The sequence below is a fragment of the Oncorhynchus tshawytscha genome, linkage group LG04, assembly GCF_018296145.1.
Source record: "Oncorhynchus tshawytscha isolate Ot180627B linkage group LG04, Otsh_v2.0, whole genome shotgun sequence".
NCBI lineage: Eukaryota > Metazoa > Chordata > Actinopteri > Salmoniformes > Salmonidae > Oncorhynchus > Oncorhynchus tshawytscha.
The window spans coordinates 53,377,209-53,401,445 of NC_056432.1; the positions used below are offsets into that span (position 1 = coordinate 53,377,209).

General features: G+C 42.0%; 1 protein-coding gene across 24 annotated transcripts in view; it reads left to right on the plus strand.

Annotated features, from left to right (window-relative positions):
- The window catches only part of LOC112248989 (MAP kinase-activating death domain protein), an 83,458-nt gene that overhangs the window by 29,142 nt on the left and 30,079 nt on the right, over positions 1 to 24,237 (plus strand). For 12 of the 24 annotated variants that reach the window (XM_024418508.2, XM_024418493.2, XM_024418506.2 and 9 more), the window contains exons 4-18: positions 377 to 680; positions 6,518 to 6,649; positions 7,112 to 7,225; positions 7,773 to 7,853; positions 11,944 to 12,000; positions 12,955 to 13,127; positions 14,172 to 14,407; positions 16,360 to 16,519; positions 17,061 to 17,164; positions 17,519 to 17,736; positions 17,961 to 18,214; positions 18,463 to 18,602; positions 18,950 to 19,063; positions 21,552 to 21,611; positions 23,485 to 23,599. In XM_024418508.2, coding sequence (XP_024274276.1) covers positions 377 to 680; positions 6,518 to 6,649; positions 7,112 to 7,225; positions 7,773 to 7,853; positions 11,944 to 12,000; positions 12,955 to 13,127; positions 14,172 to 14,407; positions 16,360 to 16,519; positions 17,061 to 17,164; positions 17,519 to 17,736; positions 17,961 to 18,214; positions 18,463 to 18,602; positions 18,950 to 19,063; positions 21,552 to 21,611; positions 23,485 to 23,599 — 2,262 coding nt within the window. The remainder of the gene's footprint in view (positions 1 to 376; positions 681 to 6,517; positions 6,650 to 7,111; positions 7,226 to 7,772; positions 7,854 to 11,943; positions 12,001 to 12,954; positions 13,128 to 14,171; positions 14,408 to 16,359; positions 16,520 to 17,060; positions 17,165 to 17,518; positions 17,737 to 17,960; positions 18,215 to 18,462; positions 18,603 to 18,949; positions 19,064 to 21,551; positions 21,612 to 23,484; positions 23,600 to 24,237) is intronic. The other 12 variants (XM_024418516.2, XM_024418503.2, XM_042320880.1 and 9 more) reach the window with 5 other exon arrangements.

Sequence of the window (24,237 nt, forward strand, 5' to 3'; positions counted from 1 at the left end):
AGGGTGTGTACGTTCAGAGTGGATGGCTGTCGACATATCGGTGGCCTATATCGGCATGTTGTTTGCTCATTACACAATGACAACTTACAGTAGAATGCACAGGGAATGGTGCTTTGTCTGTGTAAATGTAGTTATAAGGTTTTGATGATGTAGCGCTTGCCCAATATTAGAATAATTTATGTAAACAGGTGGAGTTGTGGTACGGTTTGATTGGGTGGATTATCTCCCAGGATGTGCTTGCTTTTATCACCTGTTGAGAAATATGATTGTGATATGATTTGTTGACTGTCTCCTGACAGGGACACCATTTCCCTCCCCATGTGTATCTAAACTGTCTGTTGTTAGTTTGTTGACTGACTTGTCATTCTCCCTTCAGGGACACCATGTGGCGCGTGTTCACGGGGGCCCTGTTGGTTGAGGAGAAGGGCAGCCAGCTGCTGGCTGACCTGCGGGAGATCGAGTCCTGGGTCTACCGCCTCCTGCGCTCTCCGGTGCCCGTGGCGGGCCAACGGCGCGTAGATGTGGAGGTGCTGCCCCACGAGATGCAGCCGTCACTCACCTTTGCCCTGCCCGACAACTCTCGCTTCTCCATGGTGGACTTTCCCCTGCACCTGCCCCTGGAGTTGCTGGGTGTGGATGCCTGCCTCATGGTGCTCAGCTGCATCCTGCTGGAGCACAAGGTTAGGGGAAAGGGCTGACGTTTTGAATGGAGTTTACCCTGAGAACTACTTTATAGCCGTGTTTGAGAGCTTCAAATCTGCAACTGAGCAGACTGATCTACAATAACATCGTTATTTAGGATACAAAGTGATTTGTCGATCAGTCAGTTGGTGTAGTCGGTGATCAGCCGACTTTAAGGGCAAGACAAGACTGACTGATCCACAAATGACCTTGCATCATAAATAACTACTCAATATTATTTGTAGATCAGTCAGTCACAATTAACCCATGATATATCAAGGTTTTGATACTCTCGAACACGGCCTCTGCCTTTAAATATGGCTATTGCCCAGTCACAAATCAACCCATTGGCTTCTAGGTGTGTCAGTGGAATGAGTACTGTTGTGTGTTCCTGCCCTCAACAGCTATATGTTAGGGATGTGAACGATGGACAATTTTGCTTAATGTTTAAACTGCCATTTTTTCCTGTTAACTATCTTTTTTTAAATCATAAAATTCGATGTCAATTCACAATGCAGAATAATATTCCCATTACGTATGTAGTAGTAGACAAATATGGGAAGAAAGTTGGCGCGGCCAAATGCAAGCTACTGTGCAACTCTATTCAGGCAGGATGCAATTATGTCCGTTTTTTTATTTTTTGTATTTATAATACTTTTTTTTTGCATTATCATTACTGTATATCATTGTTATTGTAATGCATATTTATCTAAACTAGGTCTTTAAATATGCAAAACGTGTTTAAAAAAAAAATTATGTTGAGACATTTTCGTTGGCTGAATTAAGTTCGATCTGTCTTTTTAATTGTGTGCTCTGTATTTCGTTTAAGATGCGTTCAAAGTAGGCCTATTGTAAAATAAATATAGTTAGCCTATTGCTGTCATTTGTTGGGTACGGTAGGCACTAGCCTTTTTTTGGTGAATGCAGCAATACAGGCTGTTCAAAACTTATGAGATTTGTTTCATTCTGAGTAATTCTTTTGGCCAAATTTAAATTCCAACTGTAATAATGTTTGCTCCAATATACTATCCTGCTTGTATTTTCCATATAAATGTTTCACTTACTTTTGATACTGTATTGCACTAATGAAGTTTAGGAACTTTTGTGAAGGTTTATTGTGGCTATTAGCCTGCTATACTGCAGGCCAATGATATGAAGGCAGTGCGCACCGATGCTCTAATTGACTCCAACAGTTGAACTTGATGAGAGGAAGAATGTTTTAGGCCTACCAGAGTTTTAGGATAGTTTTAGCAACGTTGTGATTTTACTCAACTGAATCTCTTAGGCAAATGCAGCTACAAGCAAGGAATAAGAGCGGATCATTTAGAATGAGTGACTGGGTCGTGTCCATAGATATAGAACAAAAAGACTTAGCGACTGGGTCATGTCTCGGATAACCTAACTTGAAAGGCCAGCTGGCTGGTCTAGCTACCGTAGATGTCGATACTAGGCCTTTATTTTCGCTGAGGGATGAAATATTAGCCTATGAATACATTTATCAAAATAAAGTTTTTTTTATTTAATCAGTAACCCGTTATAGAGAAGCAATTGTGCACTCTCGAGGTTGTGCAAAATGACACTTTTTAGCACGGCTGTGCTGATCTACGGTACTCTGATCTGCCTCATACGTATGGCCGCAGCACAGCCGTGTAAAAAAAGCTGTTTAGCACGCCCTCTTGTTTACAATTTCTTTAATCTCGATCTCTCGCTGGGGATAGGCCAAAGCTTCTCTTACTTTGTTATAAAATCCAAAGTTTGGACACCTACTCAGTCAAGGGTTTTTATTTGGACTATTTTCTACATTGTAGAATAATAGTGGTCATAAACTATGAAATAACACATGGAATCACATTGTAGAATAATAGTGAAGACATCACAACTATGAAATCATTTTGAACCAGCTTCACTTGGAATGCTTTTCCAAATGTCTTGAAGGAGTTCCCACAAATACTGAGCACTTGTTTGCTGCTTTTCCTTCACTCTGCGGTCCAACTCATCCCAAACCATCTCAATTGGGTTGAGGTCGGGTGATTGTGGAGGCCAGGTCATCTGATGCAGCACTCATCACACTCCTTGGTTAAATAGCCCTTACACAGCCTGGAGATGTATTGGATTGTTGTCCTGTTGAAAAACAAATGATAGTCCCACTTCTGCAGAATGCTGTGGTAGCCATGCTGGTTAAGAGTGCCTTGATTTCTAAATAAATCATTGAGAGTGTCACCAGCAAAGCACCCTCACACCACATCACATGCTTCACTGTGGGAACTACACATGTGGAGATCACCCGTTCACGTACTCTGCATCTCTTCTTCTTATTGGTGACCTTTTAGTAGTGGTTTCTTTGCAGCAATTCGACCATGAAGGCCTGATTCCACTCTCCTCTGAACAGTTGATGTTGAGATGTCTGTTACTTGAACTCTGTGAAGCATTTATTTGGGTCAATTTCCGCAACGTCTAGGAGCGTTAAAGCGCGAGGCTAAGCGTCTCTGCTGTCTTGCATCATGCTCATCTCATCTGCTTATTGTAAGGTAATCTTGCTAAGTCTCCCTTAAAGTGAATCCTTCCTATTAGGCAAAACACAGATCTACAGTACCAGTCAAATATTTGGACACACAATCTCATTACAGGGTTTTTCTTTATTTTGACTATTTTCTACTTTGTAGAATAATAGTGAAGACATCAAAACTATGAAATAACACACATGGAATCATGTAGTAACCAAAAAACTGTTTAACAAATAAAAAAAACTCTTGGCATTCTCAACCAGCTTCATGAGGTAGTCACCTGGAATGCATTTCAATTAACAGGTGTGTCTTGATAAGTAATATATATTTTGATTTATCACTTTTGGTTACTATGTGATTCCATATGTACAGTTGATGTCAGAAGTTTACATACACCTTAGCCAAATACATTTAAACTCAGTTTTTCACAATTCTTGACATTTGATCCTAGTAAAAATTGTCTTCGGTCAGTTAGGATCACCACTTTATTTTAAGAATGTGAAATGTCAGCATAATAGTAGAGAGAGTGATTTATTTCAGCTTTTATTTCTTGCATCACATTCCCAGTGGGTCAGAAGTTTACATACTCTCAATTAGTATTTGGTAGCATTGCCTTTTAAATTGTTTATCTTGGGTCAAACGTTTCGGGTAACCTTCCACAAGCTTCCCACAATAAGTTGGGTGAATTTTGGGCCATTCCTACTGACAGAGCTGGTGTAACTGAGTCAGGTTTGTAAGGCCTCCTTGCTCGCACACACTTTTTCAGTTCTGCCCACACATTTTCTATGGGATTGAGGTCAGGGCTTTGTGATGGCCACTCCAATACCTTGACTTTGTTGTCCTTAAGCCATTTTGCCACAAGTATGCTTGGGGTCATTGTCCATTTGGAAGATCCATTTGCCAACAAGTTTTAACTTCCTGAGTGATGTCTTGAGATGTGGCTTCAATATATCCACATAATTTTCCTAGCTCATGATGCCATCTATTTTGTGAAGTGCACCAAGCCCCTCCTGCAGCAAAGCACCCCCACAACATGATGCTGCCACCCCCGTGCTTCACAGTTGGGATGGTGTTCTTCAGCTTGCAAGCCTCCCCCTTTTTCCTCCAAACATAACGATGGTCATTATGGCCAAACAGTTCTATTTTTGTCTAATCAGACGAGGACATTTCTCCACAAAGCATGATCTTTGTCCCCATATGCAGTTGCAAACCGTAGTCTGGCTTTTTTATGGCGGTTTTGGAGCAGTGGCTTCTTCCTTGCTGAGCGGCCTTTCAGGTTAAGTCGATATAGGACTCGTTTTACAGTTGATATAGATACTTTTGTACCGGTTTCGTCCAGCATCTTCACAAGGTTCTTTGCTGTTGTTCTGGGATTGATTTGCACTTATTGCACTAAAGTACATTCATCTCTAGGAGACAGAACGCGTCTCCTTCCTGAGCGGTATTGCGGCTGTGTGGTCCCATGGTGTTTATACTTGCGTACTATTGTTTGTACAGATGAACGTGGTACCTTCAGGCGTTTTGTAAATTGCTCCCAAGGATGAACCAGACTTGTGGAGGGCTGCAATTTTTTTCTGAGGTCTTAGCTGATTTCTTTTGTTTTCCCGTGATGTCAAGCAAAGAGGCACTGAGTTTGAAGGTAGGCCTTGAAATACATCCACAGGTTCTCCTCCAATTGACTCAAATTATGTAAATTAGCCTATTAGAAGCTTCTGTAAACTTCTGACTTAAACTGTATGTATCAATGTATGTATAAATATCATACAGTGGACGCCTTGGCCTATTCATGCAAGGCCCTGGTGCATTTAGTGCTCAAATTTGAATCTTCAGGGTCACTTGTCCGGCGGAATATTTTCCCAATGGACCGCAGTCAAATACCCTTGAAAGTGTCTCGGCTACGGCATGTTTGTTTGTCTGTAAGGGTACACTATGGAACTGTCAATCAAATAATCTTAAACTGCCTGCGTGCAGCCTGAATGCCTGCAATCTGTGCGCAAACCACTCTCCTAAAAAAGTCCTTTTATAATTTGTTAAAAAATGTGAATTGCCAAGACATTTAGTAGAAAGAACACATTTTCATCTAGGAATCGACTCCTAAGATCCAGTATTCTTGGAACGAAGGAGGCTGATTAGTTGGTGTAGTTTCAAGAACACCAACACTCGCATCTTTCATAGTTAGCTAGAGAGGGACCGAGAGAGAGCGGAGGGGCACAGTATAGGCAGGTCGGCTACCAACCAGACTCAGATCTGTGCACTAGGCCTGTCTATCAGCAGTCAACGCTGTATCTCGCTATGGAACGCTGTATTTCGTAATTTCTTGGCTTGCAATGTCTCGCAACTTCAGTAAAGCAGGGCCTATCATTAATGAATAGGCTAGGATATTCTACATGCAACAGACTGAACACACACTCGCATCATTAACGAAATAGCAGGCGAGCCAGCTGCACTGTGATTTTAATTTTGTTGAAAAAAATAAAATTAATAATAATAATATTGCCGTTAGGGTTTTTTCTTTACGTTAAGGATCCCAATATCGTTTAAATATTTAAACGTTCTCACCCCTATTATATGTCCAACTCTTGATATTGATTTAAATGGCCAACTCAAAAATGTTGTTCACAATCTCACTGGATTATTGAAGACCTAGTCCCACACTACCCATACACTGATTTTATCTATAGCAGGCGTATTTTATTTTATTTTATTATTATTTTTTATTTTTTTACCTTTATTTAACTAGGCAAGTCAGTTAAGAACAAATTCTTATTTTCAATGACGGCCTAGGAACAGTGGGTTAACTGCCTTTTCAGGGGCAGAACGACAGATTTGTACCTTGTCAGCTCGGATTCAACTCTTACCCGACAAGGTGCGGAGCCTGCTGTTTTTTCTGTTCTACCTGATATTTAATTGCACCCACCTGGTGTCCCAGGTCTAAATCAGTGTCTGATTAGAGGGGAACAATGGGGGGGGAAAAGCAGTGGAACTGGCTTTGAGGTCCAGAGGTCCAGGATATATTGTATACTACTCTATACTCTAAACTGTGTCAGGTTACCCTTGAAGCACCTCCTTTCGCTGTTAAAGCTTTAACATGTCACTGTTGTATATTGAAAACAGCATATTTTGGTCTGTATGTGGCTGTTGAATCAACTAGTCAATGCTACATCTCTTATTGTGAAGGAATAAAACTAGGATGGTCATTGAATGTAATTGAGTATCTTGTATGGAACAAGCTGCATGTGATCACCTATGGCCAACAGTCTTATGAAGTATCAATTTACAATTGAGATGTTTAAATGCACTTCAAATAGTTTGTTTTGATTTGTGTCTTCCAGGTGGTCCTCCAGTCGCGGGACTACAATGCCCTGACCATGAGTGTCATGGCGTTTGTAGCCATGATCTACCCCCTGGAGTACATGTTCCCTGTCATTCCCCTACTGCCCACCTGCATGGCCTCCGCTGAACAGGTACGTCAATCAAACCAATGACTGCAGTACTGGTAGTTGTAGTACTATTAGGGAGAACAAATAGAGGGATTTTTAATAGCTGGAACCAGATTTTTTATTATTTTTTTAAATTATTTTTTAAGGGATACACTTCTGCACACTGTTGTATTTTGGGGGGGAATTCCTGCACCCTAATTGATTGCCTTTGAACGTTTCACTATTTTTATATGATTCGATTTGCCAATTTTATCATCCATTGCTTTTTTTGTGATTTGTGATTGTAGCTGTTGAAGAAGAGATTAGTCCCTGTATTATGTTGGGAGTTGTACCTGGGATTTGAATGCATGCCTAGTGGAGTTCTAGCCCACTAGCTTTAGTCTATGGTGTGAGGCTCCACCTATTGGAGCTATTCTTGCTTGTGTGCTGATTTTGATTTTGTCTGATCGTGACGTCATACAATGTTCTTTCTACTCTCCTTTGTAGCTTCTCCTTGCCCCCACCCCTTACATCATAGGTGTGCCTGCCAGCTTCTTCCTCTACAAATCCGATTTCAAAATGCCCGACGACATTTGGCTCGTGGACCTGGACTGTAACAAGGTAAGTGCCCCAAAATGGAGGTGCGCTTCAGTATCCCTGCCACGGTCTCTGCAGATCTATGCTATTCGTTCGCAGGTCTATGCTATTCGTTTGCAGGTCTATTTGAGTTCCATACGGCATTCTCTCTGATTGGGAGACGAGTCTAGACACTTGCTTGAGATGTATTTATTTTCACTGCTAAATCCCATTTGGGGTTCAGTTCTCTCATTGCGACCGTTATTGTGTTAGGCTAGATATCGACTTTATGCAGGAGGGAAAAACCTAGCTCTTGTCATCCTCATTTCAAACCTGTGCAGAAACTGACTTCAACATAAAAGTCCTCCCACTCTGTGAGACAGAGAGCATCCAGTGCTAAAACACACACCCACAGCCCAGACTGTCTTTCTAGGGGCAAACTCCTTCCCTTTCATCTACTATTTAGTAGGTAATGGTGACTGATGTATGCTTTGAACATTTGAAGGGGTATTTGTGTACACTTGTGAGTGTGTAGTGTACATGGTTGTTTTGCAAAAATGTTACAATTTAAGCATGCTTTGTTGCTCATCAGGTCAAAGCACCCACCAATGCAGAGCACCTACCCCCTCTTCCCGAGCCAGAATCCACAGAACTCAAGAAACACCTGAAACAGGTAAATATAGCCTGTCACAACATACCCGATAGCACTATTTTCAGTGGTCGTTCACGACGTATGTATGTTAGCACTGCCGACAGTTAACTCTGTTTATTTCAACCTCTTGTATTGTTTTATTACATAACATAAGAAAACCTGCAATATTACCATATGTGTTAACTATTTGTTTTCAAGTGATCAGCTTCTCTTCTTTCAGTTTTAGATATGTTTCAAAAGAGGTTTGATGAATTGCTCCGGGCACAATCGGTGTCCTTGTTCTCTCACCGTGTTGTATGTACGAACTATGCATATAGCGTGGGAGCATTGTTGAGTTAAGCGTTGTAATGTCCTAACGAAAACAAGTGTTTTTTTTTGTTTTTCTCTTTTCTTTGCATGCGCTAGCTCTTGGAGGTAAAAGCAGATACTGAGGTCTTACTCCCTGAGACCTCAGTAACAGCTGTAGCAGTAGAACTAACCAAATCCTCTAAGCTCAAATAACAATATGTAGATTAGAAGCTGGTTCTGATTCATAAACCTCTCTTTCACATGTTGTGAAATGCCAATCAAACATTCCACTGTAGTACCACATCAGTTTAGCATTGTAACTAAAAACCACCTTGAATTATCAGTGAACATCTAGTAACCCCCGCCTATCATTAGCATATTTTGCCAGTAACTATTCCTACCCAACATTGTCATCGTCTGTTTTTCGAGTTTATTTGATTTTAAAGAGCATATTAAGCACAAGATGCTTTATGAAGAAAAGTTCAATGAAAAGAACAACAAAATGTATAAAATCCGCCATATGAACAAATGTCACATTTGAACGTTCGAGGCATAATTCATCATCACCGTTAAAATGCATCACAACTCGTCACCAAATGTCATTCAGTTGTTGTTTTTCAACATCCAAACCCACTAACCCCAATTTGAATCCCTAATCATACCTCATCATGTTGAAAATCCCTGCATATCATAGTTTGTTGATATGCTTTGAATCAGAATCAGTGCAGTATTTGTGTGTGATACACTTGGCCCTATCCCAGAGTGTGCGTGCGATTGATTTGATTTAAGATAGACCTGTGTGTTGGCAGAGCCAGAAATCTGATATGGCAACATGCCATTTGAGTGAAAAGATATGGGTAAAGGTGAGTTTTCATAGGTTCTATTGATTTGAGGATTAAAGCAGTCCTCAGCTCTCCAAAACAGTAACAAACAGCTGGTAGGTCCTTGCAGTCCCGCACAGAGAATGGGTTAGTATGCACTGAGTGTATAGAACATTAGGTACACCTTTCTAATATTGAGTTGCACCCTCTTTTGCCCTCAGAACAGCTTCGATTCATTGGGGCATGGACTCTACAAGGTGTCGAAAGCGTTCCACAGGGATGCTGGGCCATGTTGACTCCAATGCTTCCCACAGTTGTGTCAGGTTGGCTGGATGTCATTTGGGTGGTGGACCATTTGTGGAAAAACCTAGTAGCTTTACAGCTCTTGACACACAAACCTGTGCGCCTGGCACCTACTACCATACCCTGTTCAAAGACTCTTAAATATTTTATCTCACCCATTCACCCTCTGAATGGCACACATACACAATCCATGTCTCAATTGTCTCAATGCTTAAAAATTCTTCTTTAACCTGTCTCCTCCCCTTCATCTACACTGATTTCAAGTGGATTTAACAAGTGACATCAATAAAGGATCATAGTTTTCACCTGGATTCACCTGGTCAGTCCACAGTTGAAGTTGGAAGTTTACATACACTTAGGTTGGTGTCATTAAAACTCGTTTTTCAACCACTCCACAAATTTCTTGTTAACAAACTATAGTTTTGGCAAGTCGGTTAGGACATCTATTTTGTGCATGACACAAGTATTTTTTCCAACAATTATTTACTGACCGATTATTTCACATTCACTGTATCACAATTCCAGTGGGTCAGAAGTTTACATACATTAAGTTGACTGTGCCTTTAAACAGATTGGAAAATGATGCCATGGCTTCTGACAGGCTAATTGACATCATTTGAGTCAATTGGAGGTGTACCTGTGGATGTATTTCAAGGCCTACCTTCAAACTCAGTGCCTCTTTGCTTGACATCACAGGGAAATCAAAAGAAATCAGCCAAGACCTCAGAAAAAAATTGTAGACCTCCACAAGTCTGGTTCATCCTTGTGAGCAATTTCCAAATGCCTGAGGGTACCACGTTCATCTGTACAAACAATAGTACGCAAGTATAAACACCATGGGACCGCGCAGCAGTCATACCGCTCAAGAAGGAGGCGTTCTGTCTCCTAGTGATGAACGTACTTTAGTGCGATAAGTGCAAATCAATCCTAGAACAACAGCAAAGGACCTTGTGAAGATGCTGGACGAAACCGGTACAAAAGTATCTATGTCCACAGTAAAACAAGTTCTATATCGACATAACCTGAAAGGATGCTAAGCAAGGAAGAAGCCACTGCTCCAAAACCGCCATTGTCCCCATGTGCAAAATGTCCTCTGGTCTGATGAAACAAAAATAGAACTGTTTGGCCATAATGACCATCGTTTTCTTGGAGGAAAAAGGGGGAGGCTTGCAAGCCGACGAACACCATCCCAACCGTGAAGCACAGGGGTGGCCGTATCATGTTATCGGGGCGCTTTGCTGCAGGAGGGACTGGTGTACTTCACAAAGTAGATGGCATCATGAGGGAGGAAAATAATGTGGATATATTGAAGCAACATCTCAAGACATCAGTCAGGAAGTTAAAGCTTGGTTGCAAATGGGTCTACCAAATGGACAATGATCTCAAGCAAGCATACTTTGAAAGTTGTGGCAAAATGGCTTAAGGACAACAAAGTCAAGGTATTGGACTCACAAAGCTCTGACCTCAATCCTATAGAAAATTTGTGGGCAGAACTGAAAAAGCATATGCGAGCAAGGAGGCCTACAAACCTGACTTAGTTACACCAGCTCTGTCAGGAGGAATGGGCCAACATTTACCCAACTTTTTGTAGGAAGCTTGTGGAAGGCTACCCAAAACATTTGACCCAAGTTAAACAATTTAAAGGCAATGCTACCAAATACTAATTGAGTGTATGTAAGCTTCTGAACCACTGGGAATGTGATGAAAGACATAAAAGCTTAAATAAATAAATCTCTCTGCTATTATTCTGACATTTCACGTTCTTAAAATGAAGTGGTGATCCTAACTGACCTAAGACAGGGAGTTTTTACTATGATTAAATGTTAGGAATTGTGAAACTGAGTTTAAATGTAGTTGGCTAAGGTGTATGTAAACTTCTGACTTCAACTGTATGTCATGGAAAGAGCAGGTGTTTGTAATATTTTTTTTTACACTCATTGTATGTCAGCATCTCACAGGTTAAGAGAGGGGATCATTTGAGTTGGGGGGTGTATGGACAGTAAACAAAGAGCCAAAAGGTTTTTAATTATTTTTCGTTATTGTCAAGAGATCTGCTCCCTTCTGTGTCTAAGTATCACCTCTCCATTGTAGCCACCGGTTATCCTCCCAGTTGGTAACCATTGATAGCCTCTTCAGGCTAACCGTGGCTAACTTGTGTTGGGTGTGGTATGGTGCATTACTGTTCCTTTTTGTGTGTTGTTTTGTCTCACTCATGTTTGTTTGTGTGTCTCTGGTCATGGTTTGATCTCTATAAATGTGTTTGTTCTCTTTCTCTCATGCACCACCTCTTCTCTCTACTTTTCTACTTCATTTTTTCTCTTGTTCTTTGGCTATGTCCCAATTCTTTAAATCGGCACCTTTCCTTTTCTCCCTTCTTTGGCAACCATTTAGCTGAAAGGACTGTATGTGAAAGCAACATGGAGGCATCTCCTTCTCCCCACTAGCCCACTTATTGGCTAGTCCAGGTTTCCACGTTGCTTTCCAGCACCCCGTCCTTTCAGCAGTTTTGTAGTCAGGCTTGAGAGGAGATTAGGAAAGGAATCCATTTAAAGGGAATTGGACACACAGCCTCCAATCTTGACCTTTTTTTGTCACCTGTCGTTTCAATTCTGCTCAGCAATTGGTCAGCTCAGCCTTTTCATGTGATCCTCTTCCTGGCATCTCTCTTGTCCCCCTCCCTCCCTCCTCCCCTTCCCTAGTGTCTGGTTAGGTTGACCGTGATCACCCAAAAGCAGATCTTCTCCTCTGACAATAAGGTTCCTAATTTCTCCTTCTGCGGAATGTGCCATGCTCCTTGCACGGATATTCTTCCTCACCAAACTTCAATATTTTTGTTGTTGCTTGTTATTATTTTTTCTGAAGTGTCATACACTATTGTTGAGATGTTGTAACAGACTGGTGGCATAGAGAGATTTCGTAATGGGTCATTTTTGAAGACCCACTACTGGCTGCTTAGTTTTGGCTTGAGCATGCTGGAATGTATGCACATCTATCTTTTCATCAGTGAGTGTTCCTGTAAGCAAACGCAGTAGATATGCATATTTTTGCTCTAACACATAGGTTGCGTCCAGGACTGACCTAGCCATCAAACGATCCACTGTGCTAACATCGTGCAAAACCCTGAATGAGTCTGCAGAAATCCCAGAGTGCTAGTGAATTCCCCCTGCTGTTACTTCTTCCCCCGACCTCTCCCAAATGACGCTCCCATTTCAGGCATCTGCAGAAACATGCACTCTTCAGATTCATTTGCGTGGAAACGGGCTTCCTCATTTTGTCCCGCACTCTCACCTGTCAGCTTATAACGGTCACATTGTGAGTCCTCCTAGCTTAGTCCTTGTGTTTTATGAATGATTTATTCTCAAATGAGAATTTACATCAATCAGACAAAAAATAATGAAGCAGCACTACATAAAATAAAAAATAAAAAAATGTAAAAAAAGTATTAACAAATAAAGGGGTAACCAAAAATAATAAATTATAATAGTTGGGACTCATTTTTATCCCATTTTGAGGTCGCCGAACCCCTGTACTCCTCTCTTGCACCGTTTTGAACCCCAAACAGACTGTTCCACACAGGTCCTAGTGAGACCATTCTGTTGCCCCACAGCTGATGCCTGAGGTGAGAGTGCACCCTAGTGGGGCCGAGTGACCCCGTCATCGCTCCACGACAGTGTGTTGATTAAAACCTTCCTCACCCCTACCCGCTCCAGGCCCTGGCCAGCATGAGTCTCAACACCCAACCCATTCTGAACCTGGAGAAGTTCCAGGAGGGCCAGGAGTTACCCCTGCTCCCCCCCGGCCAGAACAAGGCGTCGCCCTCCTCCACCGAGTTCAACCCCCTCATCTACGGCAACGACGTGGACTCTGTGGATGTGGCCACCAGGCAAGGCTTAACAAAGTTTCTCTATCCTTTTTTAAGTAGATCTCATATTATCCATGCAAGGCAATGTGTGGGGTTGGTTGAATTTCAATTCTTACACTCCATTTGATTTAGTCCCTGAATACTGTAGATATTTTATAGATACGAAGAGCTATTTGCATATGCACAATTTATGGATTGACCCCTGTTCTCACTTGAATTCTTAAAATCTGAAGTGCGTGCGGGGTCCTGCAAAATTAAGGCAGTTATACATTTGAAAAACGTTCCAGTATATTCATAACAGATTTCATAACATTGTGTGCCCTCAGGCCTCTACTCTACTACCCCAAATCAATGTGTACATGTGTGTATAGTGCCTATGCGTGTGTCTATGTTTGTGTTGCTTCACAGTCCCCGCTGTTCCATAAGGTGTATTTTATCGTTTTTTAAATCAAATTTTACTGCTTCCATGAGTTGCTTGATGTGGATTAGAGTTCCATGTAGTCCTGGTTGCCTCCCATAGTCTGTTCTGGACATGGGGACTGGGAAGAGACCTCTGGTGGCATGTCTTGTGGGGTATGTATGGATGTCTGAGCTGTGTGCCAGTAGTTCAAACAGACAGCTCGGTGCATTCAACATGTGTTGAACATAGTGATGAAGCCAATCTCTCCTCCACTTTGACCCAGGAGAGATTGACATGCATATTATTGTTAGCTCTCTGTATATATCCAAGGGCCAGCCGTGCTGCCCTGTTCTGAGCCAATTGCAGTTTTCCTAAGTACCTCTTTGTGGCACCTGACCACATGACTGAACAGTAGGCCAGGTGCCTTTTGATAGTGCTGTTAAGAATGCAAAGCGGCGCTTTATTCTCCCGATCCGAGCAACTGTTGTATCAATGTTGTATATGACTCAACAGTCATAATGTCATGTGCAACAATGTTTCATTTGAGCCGCATACCAATAACCAATGTCTCTCGTACGTAAATTTGACAAACAAGAAAGCTTTTTGAATTTAAACACAACTATTTGAAGCGTTAACACACCCAACTTTCCTTCTTTCTCCAACAGGGTTGCCATGGTGCGGTTCTTCAACTCCCCCAACGTGCTCCAGGGTTTCCAGATGCACACACGCACGCTGCGCCTTTTTCCCCGGCCTGTGGTGGCTTTCCAGGCCACGTCCTTCCTGGCCTCGCGGCCCCGCCGCTCAGGCTTCGCTGAGAAGCTGTCGCACACCCAGGCCGTGGAGTACTACGGCGAGTGGGCTCTCAACCCCACCAACCTGGCCTTTCAGAGGATCCACAACAGTAAGTCCCTTACCCTAGCCTACATACCTGCTGTATTGCATATACCCTGCACTGACTGACAATTGGTGTGTTTGTGTTTGGAGCTGACACGAACCATACTCCTGCTAGCTTGGGATATTTATAGTGTGAAGTGTAGCCCTTTACACTCGTACCAATATACGAGTTGAAAACGGCAGATTTGTGCACTAAGTAACTAATCTAAATTGGAACATAGTGGCTGTGCAGTAACATGCTATACATGAAGTTATGGCTCTGGCTCTGCACTTCCCAGCGTTGTATGGGTTTTGACTGACAGACGTTCTGAACTTGAGCACCAAGCGACTAGAAGTTGCCCCCATCCCTCCTGGTAATTGGGCAACTTTAGCACATTTTTAGTTGTCTGAGTGAGGGAGATAGATGGTGTAAATTTAAGATGACTCGATGTATTTTGGAAGATGAGACATTGAGGATTATAATAAATCCCACTTTGATGTCATGAAAGTAAGCCAAACAGTCCAAATGTGCACTTAACATTTCCAAATTCTAAAACTTATCATCTACGGTGTCAATGTTTATGGTCACTATGTTTGATGGACAGTTACACGATTACATGGCGTCATACCCTGGGTTGTTTCTGATCAGAATGAGCCTATGTTTGTTTATTGTGAAGAAAATTTGCCGCAGCACACGCACCTGAATGTACTAATGACTCCTTTCTATGCGCACCAAAAATTCTTAATCTGTCTCTTGTGAAAGCCTAACACGGTAAGATAATATTTTATAATTTAGCTTGTCATGTTGGCAATAGAACAAGCTTTCAAATAATGCACATCTGACCCAGATTGCGATTTGTAATGGACCATTTTGGACTGGGTAAACAACAACAGTCATTTGTGTGACTGCACGGTTGTGTTCCAGGCGATACGACTACAAGTATTCTTGCTACAGTTCCTCGATCGTCACAGCAGGAGAGCTCAAAAAAGTACCTTTTTATAGTTGAAGACTCTTCTTTGAGTCATAAAAGTGCTTTGAAATTGCTTAGGAACTGTGCAACCTTTAGAAAGGTGTGTGTGGCCACTTAGTTCTCACTCCAACCCTTTTCAATGTTTGTTTGTAAATGGACAAAAATGCACATGAAATCAACAGTGTAATGTTTGGATTTAGTCTTGTCAGGTGAACTGTTGTGTACTCACCTTTGGTCTAATACTTGTACAATTATCTCTAAACTGTTCAATTGTTATGTATATGCGTTTCATGTTTCTTTAAGAAACATTTCAATTTAGCCCTATCCATATAGGCCAAATTCCACATGTGTAAAGGGTTACGTAAAAAGTTAATTATGCTATCAATTATTGCACTTTCCTTAGGTCAAATGGGAATATACACTCAGTTGTACTAAACATTAGGAACACCTGCCTAATATTGAGTTGCACTCCCTTTTGCCCTCAGAACAACCTCAATTCGTCGGGGCATGGACTCTACAAGGTGTTCAAGCGTTCCACAGGGATGCTGGCCCATGTTGACTCGAATGCTTCCCACAGTTGTTGGGTGGTGGACCATTCTTGATACACACAGGAAACTATTGAGCATCAAAAACCCAGCAGCTTTGCAGTTGTTGACACAAACCGGTGTGCCTGCCCCCTACTACCATGCCCCGTTCAAAGGCACTTAAATATTTTGTCTTGTCCGCTCGCTCTCTGAATGGCACACAAACACAATCCATGTCTCAATTGTCTCAAGGCTTAAAAATCCTTCTTTAACCTGTCTCCTCCACTTCATCTACACTGATTTGAAGTGGATGTAACAGGTGACATCTATAAGGGATCATAGCTTTCACCTGGATTCAACTGGTCAGTCTGTCATGGAAAGAACAGGTGTTCCTAATGTTTTGTGCACTCTGTTATATTTCTCTGAGCAATACAGGAAGTTTGAAGGTTTCGTAGTGTTTCTGAGCGTACCTCTGTGTTCTGCAGACGTGTATGACCCATCTTTGATCGGAGACAAGGGCAAGTGGTACGCCCACCAGCTGCAGCCGGTGTTCTACCGCGTGTACGACGGCAGCTCCCAGCTGGCCGAGGCCATGAGCGGACCCCTAGAGGATGAGGCTAATGACTCGGACCCCACAGACGACAGGTAAAAAAAAACACTGACCCCTCCACGTTTGGAAGGCTTAACGATTATTTGATTACTACTGTGATAACATAATTGACAAAATGTTAAATGAAAGATTGTTTCAGTGCCAGGTACTGCCAAAGGTCTAAAAGCAATTTTGCAATGTGGAAAGCATGTTAGTGAGCCATTTAGCATATAAAAACTAGATCTGAAGGGAGGTCCTTTCCTGTGTCTGATCTGTGAGTTCTCTGTGTGTGTGTGTGTGTGTGTGCAAGTGCGGCCGACGGAGACGATGCAGAAGCAGCGGCATGGCAGGCTATAGAATGTGATAGACAACACATTAGCCACTAGATGGCGAACTCTAAACATTAACTGGTAGATTCTCTAGTTGGCTCAATAGTTAGCTTGCTAGTCTTGCTAGACATGATGTATAATATCAGTTGAGGTTCATTTGAGTCTGAGATAAAGGTTTAGCTAGCGTTTTTTGGTTAGCCTTCTGTAGACGTGTAAGGTGTCACCAAGATGGCGTCCAGGGTAATGCCACTCTGTTTTGTTTCTGTGGCAGCGACAGCGAGGCTGGCTACGACGACTCCAGCTCTTCCTACTCGTCACTTGGAGACTTGGTGAACGAAATGATCAAATGTGACATCCAAGGGGACACGCCAAGTAAGTTTCTGTGCTATTTCACCAAGGCTGCATTTACATAGGAAACCAAATTCTAATATTTTGCCTAATTATTGGCAGAAGAGCTGATCTGAATCAGTGAAATTCATGAACAAAAGATCAGAATTGATCTGCCTGTGTAATTGCAGCCCAAGAACCACCCAGCTTACACATACTTACTGTTATGTCAAAAAAACAGTCAATTCCCCCTTATTATAATAACTGACAGTTGTTTTCATCTTGGAAAAATGGCAACCTAAAATGAACAATTCCTTTCAGATAGTCACTAGCTAAACATTTTATTTTGTGACCCTTTGGCCATCAATAGCAACTAATATCTGTCTTCTGGTGTCGTAGACCTGGATCCCCCTACCCACGCTGCACTGGGAGATGCCAGCGAAGTAGAGTTCCAGGACTTCCAGGAGTTCAAGGGAGAGGGTCCCCTCCCTCAAGAGAAGGCACTGCCCGAGGGGGGCGATGGACCTCCTGAACCTTCTGATGGACAAGCCCTCCGCTCGAGCTCCAGCACAACCGCCAGCTCCAGCCCCAGCACAATCATCCAGGGAGTCAACAATGTCAGTGAACCGCTCAATTTACACCAGTATAAAATTATGCAGTTAACACTGTTTTTAACAACTGACATTTTTGGCGAGTGACGTTTGAAATCGTTCATAACTCTTGACAATGAGAACACAATAATTATATATTTGCTTGAGTTGTTTTCCTTCCTTTATAAAGTGGCAATTTAAGTGTATTTAGTATCAACCATTAGTAACCATTTGATATTCATTGTGTCCAGGAGCAGGCAGAACCAGTGGAAATGGAGGCGTTGGCCAGTGCAGCTCTACAGAACCCTGTCCCGGGATTGGGCGTTCCGCCCTTCTCCAGACCTCCTCCAGACGCTGCCCCTGTGGGACCAGCCAATAAGAAGGGAGAGTACGACAACCCCTACTTTGAGCCTCAGTATGGCTTCCCTGCTGAGGAGGACCCTGAGGCAGAAGACCAAGAGGAGACGTACACGCCCCGGTTCAACCAGAACCTCAACGGCAACAAGTATGTTACAACACACCTACGCCATAACACTGTACACACAAACAAGCATCATAAGCCACACATTCTGAAAACCATAGTTTAAAAAAACAAAACAGTGATGTATACATCTCTTAAACATACACACCTAATTAAGTCTCTCAGCTTCTGAATTCTGCATCTATGATATGCCTCTGGTATAGCAGTCGAAAAACTACGCTAACAAAACATGACACTCCCTCCGGACCTCTAACACATGTTCTGCTCCACAGAGCCCAACGCCTCCTGAGGCCCAGCAGCCTAAAGCTGCCCGGAGAGTCGGACGGAGAGGGCGACTCCCGCAACAGTTCTCCAAATTCCACCATCTCCAACAACAGCAGCGATGGCTTTGGGGGCCTCATGTCCTTTGCTAGTGAGTCTCCTCAACCAGGGCCTATTTTAGTTGTATGATAATCACAGACCTGAAAGGGCTGGATTGGTGACAGATACACTTTGTCCTCCAAAACACTGAAGGGGGACATGTGTAAGGGTTACTCAGCGGGTAATACTGGTTGCCAGTCTTCTCAACCAGGAAGACAACCAGAAATGTACAGTTTACAACCAGAAATTTACAATATTTGCTAGGTAGGGATTGAAATGGAACTTGACGTTAGGCTGCAAGTCATCATGGGTATACTATAGGATGGTGAGACATGGTCAAATGTTGGTTTCTTTGTGAGACTTCATCGGTCATCAGCGACTCTCTCTCCATCACTGCAGGTAATCTGTACAAGAACCACGGCACCAGCTTCAGCCTCTCCAACCTGTCTGTACCCAATAAGGGGGGGCTGAGGGAGAAGGCCGCTGGGGCTGGGCCCTTCCCCAATCTCAAAGGTACATTACTAAATGGAGCCCGTTTCCCTGTTTTGTCCACCTTTCATGTTATCTTCACTCACCCTTCTTTTTTTCCCCTTTTTTTGACCTTTTATCCATCTCATCTCCTTCTCAATTTCACTCTCTGTGGCTGTGTTCCCCTCTTATCTGTTTTCTGTACAATTGTTGTGCCCTACAGCAGATTGCGGTCAGGTTTGTCAGTTGAAGGCAGTAGAGGCAGGCTGTCTACTAAAACCATGCCCTTTCAAAGTTCAAATGATTGTCATACAGCTCTTGCAGTGGTTACAAAGTATAAATGTTTTCGTTTTGTCATGGGCATTAAAAATAATAATATTTGGAGTGCAAATATCACCAGAGTGCACATTTCTACAATATTGTATACACCATATCATGACAAGACACATTGAGCATAAGCTATTCCCATGTGAAGTCATCTTAATCATTTAAAGTAACTGTCCAGTGTTTCCAGATTTCTTTGAAATATGACCTATAATTAATTACAATATGAGGAAATATTTTTAATTCCAATTTTCTATTTAAGTATGTTCAAAAGTAGCTTTTCTGTGTTTGAATTATGTGGGCATACCCCAACAACAGAATGGAGTCAGCATATACCAGTCATTTAAAACCACTGATTGGCCAGCTCAGCCTATGAGCCAACATGATGTCATATTCTATGAGGAAATGGCAAGCATTTTTGAAAAACTAAGTGTTTTTTTCTCCAATTTATGCTTTGGCCACAAATACAAGTATGGGATGAGTTAATATTATTTGGTTATGAGTTAACAGCATATATTTTATTTTAAAAGTAAGATTTTCTCTTGACGTTTAGGCCTACTTTCAATGGTGTGGAAAAGGAAGGAGAGTAGAGATGACCATAATGTGTAACTCTGACTGACATGTTGAACTTCGTTAATTTCTTCTTCAGAAGCTGCTGCTTTGTTTGCACTAAGTAGAGTAGCCAGGAGTAGTATTGACAGTATGTCAAGTAAGCATTCAGTGCTCATGCTGAAATGTCTGTTAAGCCAGTTTAGGCTACACGGTATGGTATTTATGCAACTTTATATTGTAGATTTTTACTTCTTTCCATTTGCCTTTTCCCCTCTAATTCTTACATTTTTATTTTACAAAAATATAGAATATTTTAATTTTGACGTAGAGGTCGACATTGAGGAAGGTTTGTAGAAATCTTTATTTTTATTATATATTTGTATTTTTTTTAGAATGAAGACTTTCATTCTACATTTGTATTTGTCCCCCTCTGGACTGCCATGTTGATGTATGGCATTAGGTGGATATTGAGGACCTGGCAAAAGTTCGAATTTTCTCTCAAGCACCCCGTTTTCTATGTTCCCAATCCCACATGGTTGCCTTATTTTGTTATGAGAACATTTGTGAGAGAAAATAAGAAATGCATGTGTTAAACACAATAGCCCCACACTGTGACAGCTGCCATAGCAAACCAACATTTGTTTCTTTTTTCCTTTGATGGTGATTTGTTTTGAATTGACTGTTCAGATGACAGCCCGACTAGTAGCCCTGGCCCAGACAGTCCGGGTATGTTATTGTCTGGTGTGGTAGTTTGTTTTGCCCTACAACTAGCTCCATCTTTGACCCTTATTCGATCCTACCTACCGGAGTCCATATTACTCAGGTTGCATACTAGGAGATATACCTGTATTTTCATTCATGTATATCCATATCCTTCCCTCTGTTTCCTTGTTATTCCTCTCTGTTTGGTGGGAGTCTGATGCGCGATGATGCACACATTTATAGACGACAGATCTCTTAATTTGCATACATATTATCCCCTTTATGTGGCATTTTCACTGGAATTTGGTGTTTTTCTCTTGGTTTCCCAGCAGGGTTGGGGTCAAGTCTGATTTCAAGTCCACTCAATATTTGAAGATGAATTCAGTTCCTGAATGGCAAATTACCCATCGCTTTCGATGAGCATTTTTCATTTCATCCATTGAAGTACAATTGATTACCCAAGTGGACTGGAATTGAAATTAAACTGACATGATCTCCTTGCAGTCTGTTGCCTTGCTTGCTGGCCTGTTCGGTGGCTCTCCATCATTCTTGTGTGTTCTCCGTGTGAGTTCTCTATGGTCAGAGAGCCCATAAACTCGTGCTCCTCTGGACATAGACCCTTAAAATTGGCAAATGCTTTCTCCCACCCCTAAATATGTCGGGATCCTAACAGAAGTAACCTAAATCTGATTGGTCATGAAATTTAATGGCTATAACCTTTTTAGGTTATGTCACGCATTTATTTATTTATTTTTTGTTAAAAATGTGCTGCCCCCTTCCTTGGTCTGTCTCCCTCGCACTTTCTTTTTCTCCCTCTTTCCTGCTTTCTTTGTGTACTCTGTCAGTGTGTTGCGGTGCATGTGTGTTGTGGGTTGATGTTCAGACTGGTCCGGTCCGGTGTCCCTCTCTGTCCCTCTTTCCACTTCTCTGCACTAATTCTGGGTTTTGTGTCCAGTATTTGGACTAAATTCTCTAATGGAGATAATTACAGAGGCCGGCCCGGGGAGCGGAGAAGGTGGGTTCCGCCCTTTAAAAACTGTGTGGGCTGCATGCTTCTCCTAGCCAGTCAACTACGTCTCCCAGCATCCTCCTCACTCACCCCCTCAATCCTCTGTCACCTGACATGCACCATCGAGAGATCATTCATCGTCATACATCATCGAGTCTGTTCTGTTGTCTTTCACCATCCACAGTGACTGTTGCCTCAATCACTAACCTTTGCAGAGTCACTCCACCCATCTACACGTCTTTGTATTAGTTTGGGTTGGGCCCTCACATTATTAGCTTGTTAGAAGCTGTGCATCTCATATTAACAATTGCGAAGATGATGCCATTCATTTTTTTGTGCCAATCTAAGTCTGCATTCCACAGTATTGTATGGGACCTGACAAGATGTTGATTCGAGTTGGTCAACATCAGCTTTCCCATTATTCTCCAAGCCAAACAAGAAGTTATATTTGCATGTTTGGCCACCTCTTTGGTCTCTCACATACACCTCCCATCACCTTGCCAGTGGAGGCAGGCCTTAGCCAATCAAAACTGCCACCCTGTAGGTAAGGCATGACATCATTCTTCCAATGCTGTGAGTTAGTTTTAATCAGTGTTTTAATTGATAATTTAATTAAGAGGTGCAGTTTCGCAGCACCAAGAGTGCTGTTCTGTCTTACTTCCTGAACTCATAGTCACCGGTTTTGATTGGAGTTGTCATTGGACACTTAGTTGGCTTTGTGGTTAATGAGCATCTGTACAAGTACCACAGTGATCAAATGGAATGGAATTATTTGAAGTCCTGTGATGCATGTTGTACAACTTATGGACGATACTTCGGAAAATGTGGGGCAAAATGTCATCATTGTCAGGTGAGGTCTTTGGTAACATGCGGTCATAAAGCCTACAATAATGCATAAGTAATGCCATGACAAAATCGGATATACCGGTAACAGATGACGTCTCTTTATGACAAGGAACCAATACATTTTTGGTGGGTGTTTTTTATTTGTATCCTCTTTTTCAAGGCATTACCTTTAGCCTAAATGTTCAGTGTCAAACAGGTGACACCCCTCCCTGGGCAAAAACATTGTTTCCAAGTCATAAAAAAAAAGTGTGATGTTGAATCAACGTGGAAAACTGATTGGATTTGCAAAAATTCATCAACGTAAGGGAATCAAAATGTGACAACTCAACCAAATGTAAACCAAAAAAAGACGTTGAACTGAGGTCTGCCTAGTGGGTAAGCTATGTAGGCGCAACAATCTTATAATCAGTTTGATAATAATATTGTTCACAGGCCCAATCTCTGCAAGTGATCCACCATACCTTTGTATAACATGGCACTGTGCGTTCATGTGAGTGTGTGTCTGTCTAACTGTACAAGGTGACTAACATTGTGAACACTACAATATGTATCTTCCCGTTAGCCCTGTGTGTGATTGTCGACCCATCTTTATTTTTAGTTATTTTTCTGCATGACACAACTTGTCGGTCTTGTTGCCATGCAGATTCCGCTCCAATCTGACATCTGCTAATGTGTGATGCCCAAACACAGCGCCATTTTGACTCCTCCTTGATCTGTCCCTCACCTTTTAGTGTCTGAATATGAAACCTGTAGCTCAGCTAGTCATTAGCTAGTGTCCCTGCCCCTGAAAATGTGTGTGTCCTTTCATATATGCAGGATGTGTCCCATCTTCTTTGTCTATTAGTCTTTGATGTGGTTATCTAATTAGTACATCGTAGTGTGATTTGGGGGCTTTGTAGTGAAGTGTATAAGCTCATCCTGTATCAAGTCAGCTAGTATTTCTGTTTGTATGTCTCTGACTTGTCGTTTGTTATGGCTTTGTGCTTTCCATGGTATTTACTAGATACCTCACTGTTCTATATGGCTCCCGCAGGAGGCGCCCGCGGTCCCCCCAGGGCCCTCGTTGACCAGAAGTCGTCGGTCATTAAGCACAGTCCCACGGTCAAGAGAGAGTCCCCCTCTCCCCAGGGTCGTGCCAACAATACCAGGTAACAGACCACTATGAGACTGTACTACTAGGACATTGCTGACTGACTAATGCTGACTGACATTTATTTAAATTAGTTTACCACCTTCATGGCATAAAGTCTTCATGGTATAATGTTGGCCATCAAAAACAAAAGCTGGTTGTCATATAATGTCAAATTACAGACCTGGATAGGTAATATATCAATCCGCTTTAGGAGAAGGGTTGTCTAACTTAACTCTTGGAACTATCCATCCCGGATCCGGGGGAATTGTCATCAACTACACTAATTAGCAAAGCGCAATGGCTAAAAAATATTACTAGAAAATGTTCATATTCATGAACTCACAAGTGAAATATAGTGAAACACAGCTTAGCCTTTTGTTAATCACCCTGTCATCTCAGATTTTGAAATGATGCTGTACAGCCAAAGCAAGACAAGCCTTTGTGTAAGTTTATCGATAGCCTAGCATAGCATTATGTCCAGCTAGCAGCAGGAAGCTTGGTCACGAAAATCAGAAAAGCAATCAAATTATTTGTTTACCTTTGATGAGCTTCGGATGTTTTCACTGACGAAACTCCCAGTTAGACAGCAAATGTTCCTTTTGTTCCGTAAAGATAATTTTTATACCCAAAATACCACGTTACCACGTCACGTTA